This window comes from Ciona robusta, chromosome 2 (assembly GCF_009617815.1).
Source record: "Ciona robusta chromosome 2, ASM961781v2".
Lineage (NCBI taxonomy): Eukaryota > Metazoa > Chordata > Ascidiacea > Phlebobranchia > Cionidae > Ciona > Ciona robusta.
In genome coordinates, this window is record NC_143236.1 from 4,367,234 (window position 1) to 4,389,366 (window position 22,133).

Here is a 22,133-nt window from a genome sequence, read left to right on the forward strand (position 1 = left end):
ATGTTTAGAATGGGGAGTAATGTAATAAGCAGTAGTACATGAATATACGTTATCTAACAAATTTAGAAAGCTTTACAACCTTTCACTTCGTGTCCGTCTATGAATCATGTACGTATGTAAATTTAAGGTTGATTTTTTTTGTGTTTGGTCCTTTGTATGGCTGACAGTTTAGAGAAATGTCCTAACCATAGATGCCCACGAAAAACTAACAGCAAGGTGGGTTTATTCGGCGTCGTTGCGCGTTTAGGTGTAACGGGTTTAAAGCTCGTCACTGCCATTGTGGACGTGTATCCTTGGGAAAACACTTAACGGCAATTGCACTATCCGAGTGGTAACACCAGTGTTATAACAACTGCAATTGATCTGCGATGCGAGGATAAGACAAGTTACATTTATTCGATTATTTAATCAAGTATCTTTTGGTTATGACGCCACCGCTGGGCCTATGGAATAATGAGGTTGATAGCTAGGTAATTACTTTACTGCAGCATTGAAGTTGTTTGCTTCCTCAAAGACCGACAACTCTGTTGCTCGTGGCGTGTGTACATTATACACCTAATACTAATCTATCAACACAAGGCTAATCTTGTCAAGGAGCTTGTTTATTGACCTTTCTGAACTATTCGTATTTATACAAGTGTTGTTTCTCATCGGTTAAATATAGCTGCGAGATAAAAAGGTGTGTATAAAACAGAATTCTTTGCCAGTTTTAGGTTTATTTAACTATCTTAGGCACCTATTGCAGTAAGTAGTCAAGAAAACATGGTTCATTACGCCGTATTACTTTTCTTTCTCGTTGCTACCGTGGCAGGTAAGAAGTGGCCGTAGAAACCTGCATTTGATTAAGATGTATAGCATAGGGTGGGGGGAGACGGAACACCTTTAGAACAAGATATCCAAATATTCTGATCGTGTTGTAAACAGTTATTAGCGGTCTATTGGAGTCGTGAGGATATGGTTTTCTAATTTTAAACGTTTTTTGCTTACTATCAAATGGGACGAAAAAATAAAATGAAAAGGTGTCCAATCTTCCCCCACCATGCTGTATATAGGCCTACTTTGGCGCTGTTGAAATTAAATCAGTTGTTTTCGTACAAAAAAATGCAATTTTTTCTGTTGTTGTTACAGCGTCGGATTATCGATGCACGAATCAAGGAGGTAGCTGTGTGGATTACAGATACTACGTTTGCAATGGCGGAGTCGAAAATGGACTTTGCGATGGAGACTCAAACCGCCGATGCTGCCTTGAATGCGATAATTCGTGTAAGATCAATGTTATTTTATCAATGGGTTATTTAATTTTTTACTCTGTAATATCTGCCACATTTTCAATTGCAATGAAAATTTGTCTATAATGCGTTATGGATTTGACGGAGTATAATATATATACTTAAAAAAGTTAGTGTAGTTTTTTCGAAACTTTACCATATAGGTCAAAGCGATGTAAATAACTGGGAATCCTGCTGCGACTCTGCTTGCACGTCGATTAGTGGATCTTGTCAGGACAACTCGAACTATTGCGATGGAAGTTACTCTAGTGGGAAATGCGGTGGACCGAGTGACAGACAATGCTGCTCGAAATCAACGGGCGGAAGCAGTGGAAGTAAAAAACTTGTTTTTTTAAATTGTTTTTTAAAACTTAATTTAAACAGCATTAATTATTCTTTAAATACAATACTATTTTTTTAAACTAAGAAAACTTCAAAACAGCAAACACTACAGTCCTAAAACACGCTGTGGCTAAAAATGCGGCGTAAGGATTAGTCAAAAAAATGAGTCAAAAAATCACCGCTGATGTATTGTTAAACTAAGTTTTGTTCGGTTGTTCCAACCTTCTATATTTTAGGCTGCAGCTTGTTGACCTATTCGACTTCATCTGTGAAAGGCTACAACGGACTTACTATAGAAATTGAACCTGGGTTTAAATCTTCTATGGATTCTATATCATCATATGCTTCAAGCTGTGGTGTTACGGTTGGTATCGACCCCAAACTAGAAAGTTGTTTTGCATTGAAATTTAAACGAAAACTTGTGTTTTTCAGGTGTGGGTAACTCACGCATTCAGATACGAAGGACAAGACTTAGGTGGAACTGTAGTACCACCCGCATCCAACTCAAACCACTTGGTAGGACATGCCATTGACATGAACTTGGACACTCCAAGCGGGTGGTGCAACGGCGACTGTTTATACGGTATAAATACTTTATATAGTTTTCTTTGTATATGTTCACAGTTTGTATATAGGGTTGTTGCGGCGAATGTTTATACGGTTCAACCTAAGTCTATTATTTTGTTTAAGCTGATTTTTGTAAATGCACGCAGTTTATTTCGAACATTCCAGCGGCACACGAATACGTGTTTTACCTTACTTTTTAATATTTAGCCGGATATAACTCCAATGCTGAATGCTTCTTGAACAAAGTCATGAATGGTGGTCTCAGGTGGGGTGGGGTATGGTATCCATCAGATCCCGTTCACATCGATGATGGTTTGAATGTTTACTCACCAAATACATGGAATGACTTGTACTACGACTTACAAGGGAATTGCTAAGCGCCCTGGTTAAAGAATTCTGCTAAAATTTGCTAAGTAATTAAATTTAATTTGAGACGAAATAAAATAAATGCCTAATGAAAATGTAAAATACATTGTATGTTTCGAATCATCTCGCGCTGCGTAACAGAACAAATCGGGACTTACAGTCATACAAGAACTCGCCTATATAAAAAAGAATGCAACATAATTTTTGACTATATACTGTCGTATGTACTCAAACAATAGTGAAAACAAAATAGTTTTATCGGTTTTCCCAGCTATATCTCGTCTACAAAACAGATGTTAAAATAGAAGAAATATAAACGTTTATTTTTTCATTTAGCATAAAAAAGTTCTGTACTTCTATTGCCAACGAATTATCCTTTAGACATTGTTATAATAGTTATGTATCTTTTTTTTACTTTTAAACTGTGTTTTAACTTTCACAATAATAATATATATAGTAAACACAACAATGCGAAAATTATAGCTATTCAGCTACAGGTCCAATATCGTAAGCTCCGACGTCGCCTGTCACATATTTCTTAATAAACTCTAGATGCAGCTCGTTCGAGAATCGACACGACTTCACAGCTTCGTCTTCTTGCATGGCATCAAAATATGCTTTTACTCTTGGTATTTGTTTTAAATCCACTGGAACAATAGCGTTGATGCGTTCAAGGTGCGGGTAAAGAAAGTAATCGGTTAACCCAGGTTGGGACCCACATATGTAAGGTGTTCCATTGTTTTCCAAGAATGTGGCCGTTTTTTCCAGGCCTTCTTTCACCAGGGCGCAGAATGCATCTTTCGCTTCCTGATCATTATTTTTGAGTTCTCTGGCGTATTTGTAGTAATTGACAACGCACTGAAAAATTATGATTGAGTATTCATTATTGATAATTTGCATGTATATATATATAGTAGAATGGGGGAAGATGGGACACCTTTAACACATAATATCCAAACATCCTGATTGTATTTTAAACAATTAACATTGGTCTATGGGAGTCGTGAGAATACGGTTTTATATTTCTTTGAATAATCTCTGTTTACTACTTAATGGAACGAGAAAATAAAGATAAAAAGTGTCCAATGTCCCCCCACCCTACTCTATGTTGTTATATAAATGCGGTTATCTTTTGAAAATGCAAAATTTGGTTTCACCATCTAAACGCTAAATTTTGAACGGGTTCGACGCATGGTAAACAGCAGCTACTCAATTTACTTTGATCAAAGTAAAGATTTTACTCAACTCAGGTAGCAATATTTCAACTCACATTATTGCCCCAATATACCAGGAACATTTTTTCTTTAGCGGATTTCAACGCATTTGTTGTACACAGCTTTCGCCCAGGATAAACCGCATCGACGTATTCTGAGACGATATCCGATTCATAGATCACAACATCATCTATCTCGATAGTGGGAACTTTACCCATTGGGTTCTTGGTAAAGTACCATTTCGGTTTGCTCAGTAAGTTGATGTTTATGGTTTCGTGCCTTCAAGTGCAAAGCAATAGAATGCATTTTTTTTCCTAAACTTATGGAGGTAAAATTAAAATACTGTGCCAAAGTCATTGTTGCAACTACGTTATTACCTTTTTTATTCTTTATGGGTGAGGTCATTGTCAAGGACCTATGATTTAGGCCAGATTTGGCCCACTACCCTAACACCCGGAAAGCCTATTAAGTCCTTTGTGTGACCGGTGCCGCGACACCGCATCGCACTTAGACGCGTATTGTTTGCATCATTTTTTTATCCTCATGTGCTTACGAGGTAACACTTGTTTTTGATATAGATTTTGTTTTTTTGATATAGCTTAAAATTTGGACAACTCATTGGTGACTGCTGGGTTGAAGCAATGTCCGTTACGTGTGTTGCCCAAGGACACGTACGCCAATCAGTGTTTGTACCGCCGTCGAGCATCGTACCGGCGACACTTTGGTCTCGATGCAGGCGCCTAAACCACTGACCCACGGCGCCGGACAAAAAAGTTAATTACACCGTTTTACTTACACGAATTGCTAAATTGTTTACCGAAGCTAAAGTAATTCCTGAATTGTTTACTTACGCGACTCCTTTGGCAGCAAGAACCAATTTGAGACGTTGAACATACGGACAGAATTTCATTCCGTAAACTCGCAACACACCTTTCGCTGGTGGTGCAGGTTCTGCCGAACCTAGAAGGCGTAAAAATGTCACAATAATGACAACCGGAAAGAACAGACTTCCCTACAGCTCTTTAATGCACATCTATTTATGTTTAAATAATACATTTTGTATACCGGCGTTTCTTGTTACATTCTCAAACAGAACTGATAGTGTTACGGTTGAGTGCACTCAGCTCGCTGTCATTGAGCCTGTGCCACCGTCTGGTCTAAGTTGTAACTTACCTTCTTTTTGGTGAACTGAGTTACTCATGCCACTTCCTTGAATCATTTTGCTTTTTGTTTGATGTTGAATTAGATAAACCTTATTACTTCAATTGGATCTATAAAAATAAAATGTGTATTTAAAAACGAAAGCGTCAGCATACTTTGTCATAAAACAACACTTTCTCTCAACGGCACAACGTATCAGGCATGACACTGCATATCCTTAAACTGCATACAGCGACTTCCGGTTTATCGAAGCTAACAATGTTGCCTAAAACAAATGCGTATTTTCAACCATCTATCGCTATGAGATTGTAAAACTAATTTGCTAGATAAAAGAGCATTCTCTAAAACAAACAATTACGACATACCATATACTGTTCGCACAAATGCATTTATAACCTACAATCTATAGAATAGACCCTAGGCAAAAACTAAAATCAACTTACTTCACTGACGACAGGCAGCTGACTGATTCATTGAAGCACGCGCACTGTTCAAAGGCAATCATTACTCAGTTTCTGTGCTTCGTAGAATTTCCTCGAGCCACCGAGAGCACACACACTCACAACGAGACGTAATGAATAGTCAACAAAGCGTACTGAAAACAGCGTTTTACCAAAGATCATTCACCTGCTGGCTTTGCAACTGCAAGGAAGTGTTTCGGCATTTGGTTTATTGGCGCACTTCGCAATTATTGATATTACACTTTTAGTAATAAGATTGCAACCAGAATGACATTCTACCATCTTAGCTTTGCACATACCAAAACCTGAATAATATGAGTTCACGGTACGTTTACAGATTACGCATGCATAGTAGGGTGGGGGAAAACGGGACACGTTTAGTAAATAATATTCAAACATGTTGACCGAGTTTTAAACAATTAATAACGGTCTATGAAAGTCGCTAGGATACAGGTTTAATATTCTTGATTTTTTGTTTTCTACCAAATGGGACGAGAAAATAGAATGAAACGGTGTCTCATCTTCTCCCAACATACTATATACATTTAGTGATATAATTATTATATACAAGATTTTGTACAGAATGCTTTTCAGACGTGCGTCTATTTCCCAACCCCGATATCGCACGCGTCAATGTCGCCAGCACAAGCTCTGTGAATGAAATCTCGGTGCTGCTCGTCCGAAATACGGCAAGCCTGTACTGCTGGATCATCCTGCATCTTATCGTAGTAAGCTTTCACATGGTCAAACTGGGTGATAACGAGTGGAATCAGGGCACCAATCCTTTCCAAATGTGGGTATAATATGTAATCTGTTAATCCAGGCTCCGAACCGCAGATAAACGGCCCTTCATTCTCCTTTAGATATTTCTCCACCTTCTCAAACCCTTCCTTCACTTTCATGGGTCCAACAATCTTGTCGTTGTTGTCGTCTTTCCCAAAGGCATAGTTATGGTAACCAGTAATTGACTAAAACAGAAGACAGCATAAAAATTAAAATATATTACCCTAAAAAGATGCCAATACAGTCAATCCCGCTTAATTGAAACACATCTGGACCAAGCCAAACTTCTCCGATAAGCGGTTATACGGATCCTAAAAATACCATATAACACTGATTATATAGTAGGGTGGGGAAGATGGGACACCTTTAGCTCATAATATCTAAATATCCTAATCGTGTTTTAAAGAATTACCAACTTTATTTAGGAGTCGTGAGGATAAGTCATATAGTTGTTTGAATGTTCTTTTAAATATGATATAAAGAGAAAGCTGTCCCATTTCCCCCACTACCACAAATCTAAAAAATATTAAGTATTAATAATTATGTATAAAAAAACTTAATTTACTTTCGCCCATTGTTCAAGCAGCATCTTCTCATGCGCAGCTTTTAGTGGGTTAGTGGTAACAAGCTGTTTCCCAGGGTACATAGCATCCACGTATGCTGATGCCACGTCCGATCCCATTACCAAATTACCATTCTGTTCGAGCGTCGGAATTTTTCCTTCGGGATCCCGTTTAAAATACCAGCTCGGTTTACTTTGCAGATTGATGTTTATTATTTCATAGCTGTTAAAAAATGTCAAATGATTTTGTTAAATATAGTACTGTGGGGTAAGGTGGGATACTGTTAGCATTCAAATCCATTATATTTCCCAATCTTGTAAAAAACAAGTAACGTTTAGAGGTTATATAATTCTGTGAATATTACTTGTTTACTACCAAATAGGACGAAAAACGAAAATGAAAACATGACCCATTTTACCCCACCTATTTCGTATTAAAATTAAAGCAAAGCGAATCATTTCATCAGTATAACTCACTCGACGCCTTTTGCAGCAAGAACAAGTTTCAAGCGATGAGTAAATGGACAGAACTTCATTCCATAAACCCTCACCACGTCATTCTCGGCCGCTTCCGGGTCCTTCGAGTCTAAAAATACAATGGTTGTATCTAATGTGTACAGAAATGCGCATGTGTATATTTTCGAGTTTGCAAATGTGTGTACAAATTATCTGTCCATGTACATTTGCGTATGTGTACTTACGTAAATAATAAACTAACGTAAAAAAATTACCCTGTCTCAAGTGCTTCGAGTTTCCACCTTTTTCAGCGACCATGATGTTTACAATGTTATTCTGTACGCAAACTTATCAGCTTTCAGCAATCTAAAATATACAACTTTCTATATTAAGATTGTCAAATCTGCAATGTCTATTACAGACTGTATAGTTCTATGTATCGTTAAACCACTCATGAGACTCAGCCCAAACGTGACCGGTCTGTCTAAGAATATCAAAAGTTCGTGAAACAGCAGAAATGCTTTGTCACTCTGATATTTTTGCCACAGTCGTACTTTAACAAAAATCTACTGCTAATGGTTGCGCTTCTTGTTATATAATCACTTCCTGTAATAGGAAATATCTTGTTCTACAAGCGTGCCTTCAAATATGGTCACAAAACGGTTCATAACAAACACCCACGGCTTGTTTATGAACGTGACGTATCCGGGGAATACCCTTAGTTAAACAAACCATGGCAAACAAACGGGTACGATATCCGATGGGGAGGTTTATGCTTATATTTGGCAATATCTCCCTATACGGAAATCATGCGTTAGAAGCGGGTGGACCATTTAACGTTCAGGCAATTGGCAGCGTTTGTTAAAAAGATGTGGCTGAACTATCTTGGTTGAAAGCACTTGAAACATATGTACAAACTCGTAGAGGAGAAGAAAAACAAGTTTGATCGTACAAAGAAATTGCAAGTCATGATGACACAATGGTTTTCTGCAACCATTTTCATATTAACTGCGGTTGAGTTATGTTGCGTAATTCAATCGTTTACTGTTGTTGCCTTAAATATATTGCTCACACATCATACATACACCAGCAAAAAATAAAATATAGTAGGGTGGGGTAAGATGGGACACTTTTTGTTCTGTATTTTCTTCCAATTTGGAAGTAATCAATTATACAACCATATCCTCGCGACTACCATATAGACCGTTGTTAATTGTTTAAAATACGATCAACAGGATATTTGTATATGATGTGTTAATGCTGTCGCATCTTCCCCCACCCTAAAATTTACATACCCCAAAGCTTTTACGTAAGTGTATGTGCAGTAAAATCACCACAATTCAATACTGTGCGGACCGCGTATAAATACACGACAAAAATCTATCAACACATAATCCACTACCGTGCGCATATTTTCTTGATCCTATGCATGTTAATCACAGGCCCCGCTATGTATTAATTATTACCCGCAGTAAAAACGGTAATTGCTCACTACTTAGGCGATGAGAAACATTAAAATTAGTTTTAAATGTCTATATAAAACCAATGTTTTAATCGTAACCAATACTTTAGTTTTGAAAATAGGTCTGTAAAGCGGAAACTGTAATAGGAACAAAAGAAAATGCGCAATAATTGGACGATACAGGTTTATAGACACACGTAAACAAAGAAAGTTTAAAAAAGCATCGAAACATCATATGCTTGCCTGATTTGGTCAACCAGCATTCTAAGACATTTCCGTATATGGGCAAAAAATTGAAACGAACAAATAGTGATTACTTACCTAGTTCCAACTGAGAGATGACGATGTTCAATAATTTATATTTTGTTTGCCAACTGCGGTTCAAGTAATATTTGCCAAACTGAGACAAAAACGAAAAAAAATCGCAACGCATAATCTTTGCAAAGAAACCGATATACATGACACGCAAAGAATCGACCATCTATACGTATTGCATTACATAATTATCTTTAAGTAATAGAAACTATATGAAAAACTACTTACATGACTATTCCATGCAATGCTGGTTTAATTACATTTTTTTAGTCAAAGTATATACGTGATGCAATCAGTTTAACATTAAAGCAAACATGTAATAAAATGCGAAAACCATCTGTTCGTGGTTAAGTTTCTTGTTATGTGGTAATTTACCTTACAACAGCAACTGCGTGATGTGGAATAACTTACGAAATTTAATAATATAATAACAGGTTTAGTGGGTCGAACGAAATCGGCGCTACTCATACCATGCAATTGATCCCTGTTGGTCAAAGTATTATTAAAGTAAAATTGTACGGTGTATCGTGTATGGCCGTGTATATATACCTTGTAATAGGCGTATCACGCCAACGGCTATACTGCAGCATTTTTTCAAAAAATAAAAATTGCTTTACGGCTTACGCCTTACAGCATATATATATATATATACTGGTGAATAATGTGCGTTGTAAAACGATGATATAGTATAGGGTGGGGGAAGATAGGACACCTTTTCATACTATATTTTCTCGTCCCATTCGGCAGTAAAAAAACATTTAATGATTTATAAAACCGTTCTTCGTGACTTCCTTATACCGTTGTTAATTGTTTAAAACACGATCAAGATATTCGGATGTTATGTGCTATAAAAAGTGTTTCGTCTTCCCCACCCTACTACATGTGTGTGACAAGAAGTACTGCTGGTGTATAAGTTACGTTGCAAAACGATTATATTCTACACAGACTTCGTAATATAATATAAACGTGCTTAACACGTTGAAGTATCGGCGGTCGAATTATATTACGTGTCTCGCGTCGTAGAGACGGATCCGATTGACACGCCCGTTTAACAAAAATGAAAACGTATCATTTCCACTCATTTTGCTGCGGGGCACTACAAACCCACCCTGCCACTATAGGCTATATAAAAAAGTGTCTGCTTGTAGGATAACTCTTGTGTGAAGGTAGCGTCGCAGCATCTGGTCATTTTTTGCAATTTAATTTAAAAATATTTTAGTTTCATAATGGAAACAACCAAAGTGATGTTTCAAGTGGTCGTGTTAATGTTTGCAGTGGTCTCTCAAGTATCAACTGCAGGTATGTGTGTTATATAATATTAAATATACTAAACCGTGTACACACGATAAAAATGTATGTAGGCTATGTACGTTGTCATTTGTTTATAGCGTTAGTTATGAATTTTATAAGGTATTTTATACCATTTAGCCTCAAAAAGCAAATCGGATATTATATATAGTGGGGTGGGGGAAGATGGGACACCTTTAATACATATATCCAAATAGCCTGATCGTATTTTAAACAATTAACAACGGTCTGTGGAAGTCGTGAGGATACGGTTTTATAATTCATTGAATGTTCTTTGTTTACTACCAAATGGAAAGAGAAAACTAAACGAAAAGGTGTCCCATCTTCCCCCACCCTACTATATATATAGTAGAATGAAGGAAGTTGGGACCCTTAAGCACATATTGTCCTACATTTAAAAAATATAAAAATTAGACGTTTTTTGGTTTTGCAACCAATTTGTATACTAGAACTAGACCATTTCTTTTCAAATCTTCAATAAATATAGCCTACTAAAACACACAAAAAAGGTCCTACTAAAACACACTAAAAAGGTGTATATCTTATAATTGGCGACCAGCAACATGTTTTAAACGAGACCCACCCCACAATACATTTATAATGTAAAAATTAAAATCTGTCAATATCACATATTACGGAGCAACGAATAGTTGAAAGAGCTTAAGCGTCGTTTTTTTCTCAGATTACAGCGGGGAAGATAGGAGAGGCCAATCTTTCCTTGGAGTTGACCACAGCTTTTCGAAGTTTGTCGGGGCCGACTTGCGTGGCAGCAACTTCATCGGAGCAAATTTCACTTTTTCCGACTTTGGGGGTTCCGACTTTCGAGGGTGTGATTTTAACGGATGCACCTTCAGCGTTTCTGACTTCGGAGGTGCTTTGTTCTCAGGTTCCCACTTCCGAGGATCAGACTTCTCATTCTCAGATTTCTCCGGAAGCGACTTTTCAGGCTCAGAGTTCACAGGGTCAGATTTCACCCATTCGAAATACAACGGGGCAGATTTTACCGGTTCCTCATTCCGTGGATCAACGTTTGCTTCATCTGCATTCAACAGCTCCGACTTCAGCGGTTCCGAGTTTCTTGGATCGAGTTTCGCAACATCCGAGTTTATTGATGGTGATTTTTCCGGATCCACTTTTGTCAACTCCGAATTTACTGGAAAAAATTTCGTCAAAGAAAGGCCATAAATGTGCCTATTTGAATGAATGTCGTGTATATATTTCACTTACAAACATTTCAAACAAAGTTTCTTTGTATTGCAGTTACAAAACCGTAACGTTTAATGTTTCTTTTATACAATTCTCAATCATAAAAATGTTGAAATATTAAACTTTGTAAAATTCGAAATGCTTATATACATTTCTATCTGCGTCAACTGCAGCGTAATAACTGTAAAAGCCCCAATAAACATAATGTGACAATGATAATACTATGTTCGTACTTACAAACGACACTCGTCTTGTTTACACGTTCTTTAAAGTGTATTGCTATGAGAAGATTCTTGTTATCTAAATAGTAAATACAATACACAGTTCGCTGCTGAGTACTAGACACGTGACAAGAAAGTGCGTGACTCGAAACCCATGCAAAGTAACAACCCAATTCCGAATAAATGTTTCATTTCAGTAGGTCCTGACTAGCTTACCGCCATCTGTAAATCAGCATTGCTAAATATGTTATAGTGGGGTAGGGGAAGATGGGACACCTTTAGCAGATAATTTTTAAATATCCTGATCGTGTTTTAAACAATTAACAACGGTCTATGGGAGTCGTGAAGATACAGTTTAATATTTCTTTGAATGTTCTTTGTTTACTACCAAATGGGACGAGAAAATAGAATGAAAAGGCGTCCCATCTCCCCCCAGCCTACTATGTAGTAGAGTAGGGTAAGATGGAACTTGTTTCATTCTTTTTTCTCGTTACCATTTGGTAGTAAACAAAGAACATTTACAAAACTAAATAACCAAAGCGCCGCGACTGTAACAAATCGACGTTATTATTTAAAAATGGTCCCAAAATATGTATTTTAGATGATGACAGTAACCCGTAGTCAGTATTACATTCACAGTTCATGTTCACCCATTTTTATTTGCAACGAATCGTCCACAGAAAGGACAACACTCAGTCCGCAAGCAGCAACAGTGAGAATGAAAACACAGCAGGTTACCTGCTATAAATACATTTGTTCGAAAAGCAAACGATACTTCAATAACGAGTGAGCAAACAATTTTATAATTGATGTGTCTGAATTTGGAACGAACATTAAAGTTGCGTTTAACATGTACATGTAACAATTTTAAGGCGTTGGAAGTTGGCAAGCGTTAAAAATATTTGTATTTTAACTTTGTATTCTAGTACTAGTTAGAAAGAACAATAAAAAGGAATTAAAATTCAGTTTCAGTAAAATGAGCAATGAGAAGAAAGGAAAAAATTACCTAATGTTCAGTTAAACTTGTACTAAAGAGTTTCATATACACATAAATAACACACGTGGTGATATTGACGACCAAAATAACTTTAGGTGTTGCTCACTTGCTTAAGGACTATGCGAAATATTGCACTCAACTGAAAAATAAAACTCTTTAAAACGAAATAAATACATATCTTTTGTGCTTGCCACATATACCCAGCAAAGAGTTTCTAACCTTGTTGAAAGTAAATTCAATACTGTATCACAGCCAACAGCAGCACATAACCACTCAATGGTAATAGTACGTAATCGGATTCTGCGGTCAGAACACTATTTTGAAGTGTAGCTGCGGCACAACTTGTGAAATGGATGGTTTAAGTAGAAGTGGTAGTGTTCAGTAAGCCAGCTGGTGCGGATGTTGGAAAGTACGATGGTGTGCTGTAAGGCTGGGTGGTATAAGAAGGCGTTGTGTAGTTTGTGTAGGGTATTGTCATATGGTGGTCATTGCCATTGCAAACACTGGTGGTGTCACTGCTGCTGAGATCCTTTACTATTGCTTTCACCGAGACAATGGTGCCAGCAACAAAGCCAGAGAAGCCGAACACAACGATGACAACGTTTTTTAAGATTTGAAGTTTCGAAAGAGATGTTCTGTTGAGTATGGAATTTTTGATCAATTTTTATATAGTTTTTGCGTAATTATTCTTCAAAGGTTTGGGTGGTAAATTAATAAAAAAATTTAAAATATTTTGTCATGAAACACGTTATGTTAAAAACAACAGAACTTTAATAAAACAGTCGAATCAAAATAATCCTCACCTTTTTGAAACAACTTTTTCCACCAATGGTTCTTGATCTCCCACTTCTGATTGGCTTGAAAACGTGAGAAGTTCAATTATTGGGGGTAAAATAAGAGCAAGGAAGGAGGACGAGAATGCCCCGATAAGCGAGATGTAGTCACCCAAGTTTGGAATTGCTATTGCACAAGAACCTAAATGAGTTACATGGTGTTAAAATATGTGCTGTTTTTAAGTTTTGACATCTAAAACATGCAAAACATGCGGGTTCCGCTACAATCCATTACCAACCACCAAGCCATGCTTGCTATTGCTACTATCATGCACATAATACACAAGACAAAGAATAACAACAGGCTAGGGAAACATACAAAATTCGTGCAACATAACAGAACTAACAAACCACGACATAAAGTAGCATTCTGGCCAACAGAATGTTTCGCTTGGCACTAACTATTCATATTTAAATAGCAGCATAACATTTATTAAAATGTCTTCTCTGAAAGCTGCCATGCATAGGTCTGTAACAGAGTGTATATCTAACAGTAAACACAGTAGATAACTGAAGCGACCAGAGTCTCTCTTGTACAGAGGGGAGTGCACTCACAGGTGAATATGGTGAATAGGAACCTGATAACTGCCTCCTTCACTCTTGTCCATGACTGCCTCTGCAGCCATGGTTGGAGAAGCTGCATTGGTACATACATCTGCAGCAGCCAGCCAATAAGTATCGTACACGAGTAAAGAATTTTCACCGATTGAGCAAGGCTACAATGAATAGTTAGTAAAGTTACCTGGCCAATTGTCGAGCGATTCTACAATGATATGGGATAACAAAACACGATATAAGAAAAAAAAGTACGACGCTAGCTTTGTGAAAAAGAAAATTCAAAACGAAATTTGCATGAATCCACACTGTGCATAACTGCGTTATTCTACTACTGCTATTAGTGGTTAGCAGCAAACCAGCAAAACCCATGCTGCAGTGATTAGCTGCGTGCAACTATAGATGTCACCCTTGCTATTCTTACATGTAAACATGACGAGAAATGTACGGAATAAGAGCTCCCACGACAGCTGGTTACTAGGCATGAAACGTCGCTTTATTTTAGGCCAAATTATCTCAATTGGAACGTAAAACTGGATGGCATATGTTGCCACCATGACAAGTGCAAGCATTATTTTCACACTTTGGCACAACCTGGGAGATAATATGATTAAAATACCACAGAAAGTGCATGTTTTGGATGCTTACGGGTCTGCGTTGTTCAAATTGAGCGTGATGCTGCCACAAATTGAAGGTCCGTACTGTAAATAGCCCACCACCCCAACTGAAAGGTAGAGGGTGGATACAAGTGACATCCCAACATTCAGTACTGTAGGGAAATGCTCTGGGTTGCGCATTTCGTTCTCAATTGGAAGAATCTGACATTAGAGAATGGAAAATTAAATAAAAAGGCAACACTGCATAGAAATTTTAAAAAAGTATTGGATAAGCCTGAACTTTAATAGATTGAGGACAAGAAATCAGAACATCATACTTCATTCTATTATATAGCAAATAACATTTACTACCATATAGCGAAAAAATAACATTTACTATTATATACAAAAAAGGTGTCAAACTTCTTAAAATTCAAAAAAGGCAGGGGTAGCTAGACAGACAATTCTGTAAAAACTGGCGTTTACTGATTATGGCTTAAAGTTCCATTTAGAAAAAAAAATTGTCGCCTAAAAAAGTTGCCGTTTAGAAAGAAAAAGGTTGGCCTGCAAGTTTTCCACCCCAGGTTTGGCACTTATGTCTGTTACATTCATAATAAATTAATCTAAACTTACCACTCCAATTCCTTCAAAAGCATATACAGCAGTTCCAAAGAACATTGGAATGGAAGTTACATTTGCTACCAATGGTCTGTTAACAGTGGTAAGCCCCTACAATAATATATAAGCATCGTGTTAGGAAGTTAACAAAATTTAAGTGGATTTTAATGTATTATGTATTCATTAGGATTACTTAGGATTATATTATTATGACGTATATTAAAAGTTAGCAGCTTAGGAAGTTAAAGGACTTATACTCTGAATGAAGTATATCTCGTTGTGTAGCGATTATAGCGATGTTGTGTCCAACATCGATTTTATTAGAGTGGTTAGACTTCACACTTTCGTGTGCGCAAACGGCAACAGTAAGAAAAAGGCAATTGAGAGAGTACGGTAATAGAAGAAGGTATTGTCTGTAATTACGCAATGGCGATAGGCAAATAACACAGGACAGTAATTACGCAATACCGAATGTGACCGACTAAGTTTTAGTCGCCACAGTTATATATTAATTGATTATTAATGCTAAAGCAAGAAAATAATTTTTAAATATAGGGGGTGGAGAAAGACGGGACACCTTTAGAACATAATATTCAAATATCTTTATCATGTTTTAAACAATTAACAATGGAGTCATCGTGATAGGATTTATTCTTCTTTATAAGTTCATGTTTACTCCCAAATAGGACGAGAAAATAGAACAAAAATATATGTTTTTTAATAGTCCAACACATAATACTATAACTTACGCTTACCGGTATAATAAACCTAAATATGATTCCAAGTGACACCACTGTAAGGATATTAGCTATCACTGAAAACCATGCCAGAACTTTTAGAGATCTTATGAATGATAGTAATATGATGGGAATACAAATAACTGCCATAAAAACACGTGCATCCGGTGTGTGTTGCCAATAATGTGCAACTACCTGAAAGGAAATCAATGCGAATTTTGTAAGATTGTTATATAGGGTAATATTGCAGTCATTGGGATAGTAAGAAAACTGCCTCCATTTAAAGTTTGACTTTTTCTTACTAAACAAGCAAACTAAATGTATATATATATATATATTTATAAATATACCTTATTTTGTTGTGATAATACCTTCTTACAACAAACTAAGGTAATTATACATATAGTTTGGTGAGTTAGGCGGCATTATAAATAAAGGTAAACATTGACATATTTCGTGCTGTCCTATTTAATTACTCTTTATAATGTATCAACTAAAGGTATTAGAACGACACCCAACTTTAATAATATTAAGTTTATCAATTTCTAATGTTATGCGCAAAGTGACTGCTTACAATGTGTGCTTTAAATAGTTTTAAGCGATTGAGAAGATCAATTTATTATAAAAACGAAGAGAAGGAAATCAACATTAAAACGACAGTCGTTAAAAAGTCAACATCCAATCGACAGTCGTTAAAACGCGCTCCGGTTAGAGCAAGTACAACCTAGCTATAAATATTGGTGTAAGATCTTACCTGCCGTATATTTTGACCCATGAATACAAAATACACACAACAGAAGCCCAGTTGCGTGATCATAAGGAAAGTGTCAACTATGTAACGAGATTTGTCAGCATATTTATGCAAGGAGTGGATGGGTCCGTTTCTCACAGCATGTGTCATGACTGTGGAATAATCCATGGATGGAACGCCATATTTCCTATAAATGAAATAAATTTGTCATTTTGTGTAATTTGGGCAACCTAATGTACTGTAGACTAACTAAAGGCAACTATAACATATGTATAATTATGATAATTTACTAAAAGAACTAGGTTTTTACTTTCTATGCATGTTGTTTATTCATATAAGTAGGGAGATAATATTAACAATCTTACAATAGCTCGTATTAAACTATTCTATGTAGCGTGGCACAATATGGGTTTTATTGCCCTGTATTATACTATGCAATCATTAAACAGCAAAATTTTATCAACCACTAACCTGCAGAAGTGCTTAGAGCATTTAACGAGAAGGTGCATGCAATGCACACAAACTATTGCCATCACAACCAAGAGCACGGGTCCAAGTACAAGCCCAGCATGCCATATTGCCCACGGAAGTCCAAGAAGTCCCGTGCCAATGTTGCCTTTCAGTAAGTGCATAAGTGTGGCTGCATCACTGCACGACATGACAGCAGAACATTAACCAAATTGAACAGTTGTTTTATTTTAATTACTGCTCACCACCCAACTATTCCTACTAAAACAGCAGCTAAATACAAATGTAGTCACGACAACTTCTATGCTGGATTAACATCTGCTGCTACTTCGCTTTCTTCTTCTCTGTTTCCTCCACTTACACACAGATTATAGACACAAGAGGAAAGTAAAGAAATCAATCACTTACGATGTTGCATTGGGATTGACATGCCGCCTATCAAGAATTGATACATCTATTTCTTCGTCATTATAGTTCGAATCCCTTAAATGGGAAAATAAATTAACTAAAAAACTTCACACTTATGAAACTGTCCCTTAATTACTGTTTTGGTAAAAAGTTAAGAAAAGTTTTGTTTCTAACAATTTTTTATACAAAGAACTGTTTATATCTAAAGAACTGTTTATAACAGCTTGCTGAGAGAATCCTATGGAACTTGTCAAACCCTTATGAACAAAGTTATAGGAAACAGGAAATTACTTTATTGCTTTTCCACAAAATGAAGTTATAGGATTTTGCATAACTAGAAATAAACAAGTTAAACTAACAAACAATTGATTTATCTCGCAGTTGGATAAACTGTATATATACATTATTATTAAATGCAACGTTCCTATTATACCGAACAGTTTACAAAACATAAACACAGAGGCAGTGCTACAAAAAGAAGTTTAATTCGAAGGAAACAAACGCTTATTGCTTTGTTTGGCCTAACACAGTTGGACCACAGTCTGTTTGAAAATAAATCCTAGGTTTATGCTTAAGCTGACCAACCTGTTGTCATTATTATCATCATCTGATGAATTAAGAAGCGGTGTATGCTGATTGTTCACCATATTACCAAATGTATTGTAGGAAGTATGCTGTCTACTTGATACCTGGAATAGCAAGAACAATACATGACCCTTTACGCTAATAATGAATCTTCCAGTACGTTACAAATTACTGAGATTAGCCTGGTGGAAAGTGTTTAAGTTTGTTAGTTAGCAGTTAAACTTATTAGTAATAGGCAGTGGCAAGTGGTTATATAGGACTTACAGGTTAGAGACTATACAGGTTATGAGTTGGTTGTTATGTTTAAGAGTTAGCACATAACCTTGGGAAAGATTGTTTACCAGCACCACATAAGGGCTTGAATTGTTTTAACACACAAAGTTATTACAAACATGTTAAAAGAAAATAATCGACCACTTAACATAGTTTTTAAAGTGGACTAAGCAAAAACGTAGATGAACTGATAAACATATAGGAAGTAATATGAGGTTCCTGTACATAATAAGAAACTAAGAATGAACTCAATGGAAATGTTAGGCTACAGAAAGTTGCATTTGTTTACACAGACCCCAAAGATAAAAGAAATTCTGCAATCTGAAGTGTTAACTGACCCTATGTTATTCTAAATGGACTAAACAATGTAAACTTGACAAAATATATAAACACTGCAGATAAAACACTGTTCAATGCCCCTGCTCCAATATTGTTGTCTATACGTTTTAATCAGGTTGGTTTTGCAACTAACAAAATAGCAAGTTACGACATTTGGTCAAGGGTGAAAATAGGTACTGTATATTTCCCATGTAATTGCTCTGATACATACGTTTACACTGACGCTGTTATCTTCCATTTCCTCTTGTTACCAATACCACACCAACACAACGTAATCAGGTATATAACAAAGGTATCTGGCACTGTCTGCTCTTTCATGAAGAGGCGGAAAAAAGGCCGGCGTAACAAAGAAATGATCGAGAAAGCTAGAACTGTTCTCCTTCTTCACGGCTACGACGATGTTAACCTAGTCCTAAAATGTTCCTTTTCGATTTCGTCTAAAAAGTAAGCATTCGTATTTCATAAGAACATTGGTGTGCAACTTCTGTCTCAAACAGGAACTTCTTGTTCAATTTATTGGTTTGTTTTGTAATGCGGTAGGAAGAAACCGACTGTGCAAATAGAGCAAGAGAGAGAGAGTCAACTTGTAAATTTCCACGCGGCGGTAGCGTTTAGCTCGTTGATGTCGCAACGAGTTGTGTTTTCAAAATGACAAGCATGACGTCATTAGGCGATCGGTTAACCAAAGGTCGCAACAGCGTCGCAAAGTATGTTCTGTATTTCCTTCTTCTTATTCAATAAGCGGGGATCGTCAAGAAAAATGCATGTGATTCACAACACTAAGCAATTATAAAACGTCGACAATCAGATTGTCCCAGCCGCCCACAAACACTACAGTGTTGTAACTCATCCTCACAATTACACAAACCACTAAATTCCCACGGAACAAATTCAAATGCAAATGCAAGCAACTGTAACTATAGTAGCGAGCATGCAGTGTTTTTCGCAATTGGTTAAACTTAACGGGAAGACGAGTCGTTTAATAGACTCGAATGGCATGATTAAAAGAAATATGCTGCAGCTGCGATACATAGTCTATCTAATTAATACAACATTAACGTCTACACATTAGTTTTACACCAAATTAGAGGTTTAACTTCTATCAAATACCCAGTAGTGAATATATAAAACAGTTGCACGGAACGCGAAATTAATATGTTGTTTACAAATGCCACTGCCCACGCTGTAGATATTTCCGGCGCAACAGCGCGTTATGATAAACATAACATAGGTCCATTAAAGTTTAATCATTTACGTTACACATATACGCTGCAAAACCAACTTACAGCAAATTAAACAAAGATCACTTGACGCAAGAATTTAATAATAATAATAATACGTGTTTGTTTTGCATGACGGGGGTGATCGTTTGGATTAGTATTAGTGATTATTTAATGTGATTTCGACTTATAATTATGAAGTTTCTTTTCATTTTTATGTAACAAAGATTCTAAGGCATTTCCATCAGCAAACGTATATTCTGTGTAAACCTAATTGGAACGGTGTAAATGTTACCAGACTTGTGCTACGTCTACGTACGGTCTCTTTTGTCTGGAGTAATCTACGCCACGCCTACATACAGTGAAGTGTGGTTTAAGGCATTGCATAGTGCATTACCACATATCTGTACAAACTATCCGTCATAGACGTCAAAACTTAAGTGAAACTTGCACCATTACGTGTGCGCGCGTTGATTAGAAACGAAACAAAGATGTGAAAGCATAGACGTACATACTTTAACGCCCACGTTTACACCATTATTATGAACCTTGGACTGTTGCACCCGAAGAATGTCTTGCGGCATTGTAGGGAAAATCAAACAGAAAATTTAGGTTACATGGCGCAAAGATTCAGGCAACGCACGAAGTTATAGTATAACAATGCAATTGCTGATGCTGCTTATTCATTTATAAACAATGCATGGAACCAGGAGCCGTTCTATTGTCATCATCTAATAATAAATGGCACTGAAATTCTCAGTATCCAAAATGGCTGAACATGTTAGTGAACACATGGTGACATGGAGCTGGGTGAAATACATCATAAAACAGATTAAGTTTTGCAATTATTGTAAACACCAACAAATTGTTACTTCACAAGCAATATATATGTACCAATCATGCAAAACAACAACACTGTTTATTAAAATAGTTAAATAACACAGATATTCAAATAAAGGTAAAACTTTAAAAAGTTAATAACACAGCATATTTTAAATGTCTCTACTATTAGTGAATGCCAATCTTCACTGGTACAATATATTCAGGCCAAGTCAAGTGTAATTTGTATCCACTGTGTCAGTTAAACTGTCTTATTCATACAGTAAGACTAAGACACATAGAACAAATGAGGATGTGTAATGAACAATCTAGCTTCGTAACCTTTGTCACGTAATGTCAATAAACCCCTCACATGACATGGTTTGGGTAACAAAACAAATATTTTTCCAAAGCAAAGTACGGTGTATGAAAAATGGGGTATTTGTTTGACTGTAAGTGAAATAAACGTTATAATATATATGGCCTATAATCAAAGTCATGATGAAATTTTACCCTTGTGGTCCTTGTGGATTAGTTTTATTGTATGTTACTATTAGTATGCTTATCCACATATTACTTATTTGTCAAAAGCACAATAGCAGACCATATAAAATAATGAAGTTAACTTTAGGAAACAAAAACAAATGCTTGATGAATTGATTTAATGCATAGTTTATAAAACACCACTTGTAAATATACATTAAACAACCATTATAGATATATTAGAGCTTTCATAACACACTCAAATCCATTAAATATAAAACATTTTGGCATTAGAGAAGAATCCTTCGGTACACAGCAAAATGGGCTGGTGGAAAGTCTTCGATTAGAGGCTGGTGGTAAGAGGGTTAGTGGGTTTAGGAGTTAGGGGTTAGTGGTTGGCTAATAAGGTGGGGCGTGGGGGTATAGGATTCTTCACTAGCACCACCATTTTTAATAGGTATATTTATTTATATATAAGACATAGAATAGGAATGTTGTAAACACTGCATATTTGTCAATACTTTTTGGTTCTTACCCTACGTGCGCTCACCGTTTATATTTCAATTCTTCTGTAAAATGCAGCACATCCCCTGGAAAAACTCAATAATCCATGAATCCCACATGAACAGGCGACGGAATTTTGGGGCAAAAAAAATAAAAAAAAATTGGACGAAGTGACGTGACAGCTCATGCAGTGTTGCCCACAACGTTTTGCATGACGTAACCTAAGTGGCAAGTGCTACTCTTTACTCACTACTG

The 22,133-nt window shown here is 36.4% G+C and overlaps 5 protein-coding genes across 11 annotated transcripts; 2 read left to right on the forward strand and 3 right to left on the reverse strand.

The window, feature by feature from the left end:
- The first annotated feature begins 650 nt into the window (after positions 1 to 650).
- On the forward strand, positions 651 to 2,645 carry LOC149740338 (uncharacterized). The gene is made up of 6 exons (XM_089871767.1): positions 651 to 811; positions 1,129 to 1,263; positions 1,433 to 1,603; positions 1,847 to 1,974; positions 2,043 to 2,193; positions 2,385 to 2,645. The coding sequence occupies exons 1-6, from the start codon at positions 763 to 765 to the stop codon at positions 2,552 to 2,554; spliced, it is 804 nt and encodes a 267-aa protein (XP_089727893.1). The 5' UTR covers positions 651 to 762; the 3' UTR covers positions 2,555 to 2,645.
- A 200-nt stretch (positions 2,646 to 2,845) lies between these two features.
- Positions 2,846 to 5,472, reverse strand: LOC149740339 (glutathione S-transferase omega-1-like). The gene is made up of 5 exons (XM_089871768.1): positions 5,362 to 5,472; positions 4,931 to 5,028; positions 4,609 to 4,717; positions 3,814 to 4,036; positions 2,846 to 3,401 (listed from the first exon to the last, which is right to left on the reverse strand). The coding sequence occupies exons 2-5, from the start codon at positions 4,974 to 4,976 to the stop codon at positions 3,027 to 3,029; spliced, it is 753 nt and encodes a 250-aa protein (XP_089727894.1). The 5' UTR covers positions 4,977 to 5,028; positions 5,362 to 5,472; the 3' UTR covers positions 2,846 to 3,026.
- Positions 5,473 to 5,571: 99 nt separating this feature from the next.
- On the reverse strand, positions 5,572 to 9,167 carry LOC149740340 (glutathione S-transferase omega-1-like). The gene is made up of 5 exons (XM_089871769.1): positions 8,964 to 9,167; positions 7,456 to 7,546; positions 7,202 to 7,310; positions 6,728 to 6,947; positions 5,572 to 6,347 (listed from the first exon to the last, which is right to left on the reverse strand). The coding sequence occupies exons 2-5, from the start codon at positions 7,496 to 7,498 to the stop codon at positions 5,982 to 5,984; spliced, it is 738 nt and encodes a 245-aa protein (XP_089727895.1). The 5' UTR covers positions 7,499 to 7,546; positions 8,964 to 9,167; the 3' UTR covers positions 5,572 to 5,981.
- Positions 9,168 to 10,059: 892 nt separating this feature from the next.
- LOC149740341 (uncharacterized) lies at positions 10,060 to 11,814 on the forward strand. Its single transcript, XM_089871772.1, has 2 exons — positions 10,060 to 10,256; positions 10,948 to 11,814. The coding sequence occupies exons 1-2, from the start codon at positions 10,184 to 10,186 to the stop codon at positions 11,448 to 11,450; spliced, it is 576 nt and encodes a 191-aa protein (XP_089727898.1). The 5' UTR covers positions 10,060 to 10,183; the 3' UTR covers positions 11,451 to 11,814.
- Positions 11,815 to 12,331: 517 nt separating this feature from the next.
- LOC149740342 (proton-coupled amino acid transporter 1-like) lies at positions 12,332 to 22,065 on the reverse strand. 7 transcript variants are annotated; one of them, XM_089871731.1, is made up of 11 exons: positions 21,925 to 22,065; positions 18,241 to 18,344; positions 17,656 to 17,730; positions 17,251 to 17,427; positions 16,783 to 16,966; positions 16,047 to 16,223; positions 15,307 to 15,402; positions 14,726 to 14,895; positions 14,502 to 14,671; positions 13,493 to 13,664; positions 12,332 to 13,324 (listed from the first exon to the last, which is right to left on the reverse strand). In XM_089871731.1, exons 2-11 carry the CDS (start codon positions 18,300 to 18,302, stop codon positions 13,048 to 13,050), a joined length of 1,560 nt encoding a protein of 519 aa, XP_089727857.1. In that variant the 5' UTR covers positions 18,303 to 18,344; positions 21,925 to 22,065; the 3' UTR covers positions 12,332 to 13,047. The 7 variants fall into 7 exon arrangements, with proteins under 7 accessions (XP_089727857.1, XP_089727860.1, XP_089727858.1 ...); XM_089871734.1 differs by lacking the exon at positions 14,502 to 14,671 and adding an exon at positions 14,078 to 14,238 and having other exon boundaries at positions 21,925 to 22,064; XM_089871732.1 differs by having other exon boundaries at positions 21,910 to 22,048.
- Between the last annotated feature and the right edge of the window lie 68 nt (positions 22,066 to 22,133).

Bases quoted from the DNA above. Each gene is read 5' to 3' on its own strand.
- LOC149740341 (XM_089871772.1), top strand. From the start codon at position 10,184: ATGGAAACAACCAAAGTGATGTTTCAAGTGGTCGTGTTAATGTTTGCA. The intron at 10,257-10,947 runs GTATGTGTGTTA...TTTTTTTCTCAG, and splicing joins CTCTCAAGTATCAACTGCAG to ATTACAGCGGGGAAGATAGG.
- LOC149740340 (XM_089871769.1), bottom strand. From the start codon at position 7,498: ATGGTCGCTGAAAAAGGTGGAAACTCGAAGCACTTGAGACAGG. The intron at 7,311-7,455 runs GTAATTTTTTTA...TTGTATTTTTAG, and splicing joins CTCGAAGCACTTGAGACAGG to ACTCGAAGGACCCGGAAGCG. The intron at 6,348-6,727 runs GTAAATTAAGTT...CTTCTGTTTTAG, and splicing joins TGCTTGAACAATGGGCGAAA to TCAATTACTGGTTACCATAA.
- LOC149740342 (XM_089871729.1), bottom strand. From the start codon at position 19,090: ATGGAAGATAACAGCGTCAGTGTAAAC. The intron at 14,896-15,306 runs GTAAGTTTAGAT...CTCTAATGTCAG, and splicing joins CTTTTGAAGGAATTGGAGTG to ATTCTTCCAATTGAGAACGA. The intron at 14,672-14,725 runs GTAAGCATCCAA...ATTATCTCCCAG, and splicing joins AATTTGAACAACGCAGACCC to GTTGTGCCAAAGTGTGAAAA.
- LOC149740338 (XM_089871767.1), top strand. From the start codon at position 763: ATGGTTCATTACGCCGTATTACTTTTCTTTCTCGTTGCTACCGTGGCA. The intron at 1,264-1,432 runs GTAAGATCAATG...TTTACCATATAG, and splicing joins CCTTGAATGCGATAATTCGT to GTCAAAGCGATGTAAATAAC. The intron at 1,975-2,042 runs GTTGGTATCGAC...TGTGTTTTTCAG, and splicing joins CTTCAAGCTGTGGTGTTACG to GTGTGGGTAACTCACGCATT.
- LOC149740339 (XM_089871768.1), bottom strand. From the start codon at position 4,976: ATGATTCAAGGAAGTGGCATGAGTAACTCAGTTCACCAAAAAGAAG. The intron at 4,718-4,930 runs GTAAGTTACAAC...TACGCCTTCTAG, and splicing joins CTCAGTTCACCAAAAAGAAG to GTTCGGCAGAACCTGCACCA. The intron at 3,402-3,813 runs GTGAGTTGAAAT...ATAATTTTTCAG, and splicing joins TGGTATATTGGGGCAATAAT to TGCGTTGTCAATTACTACAA.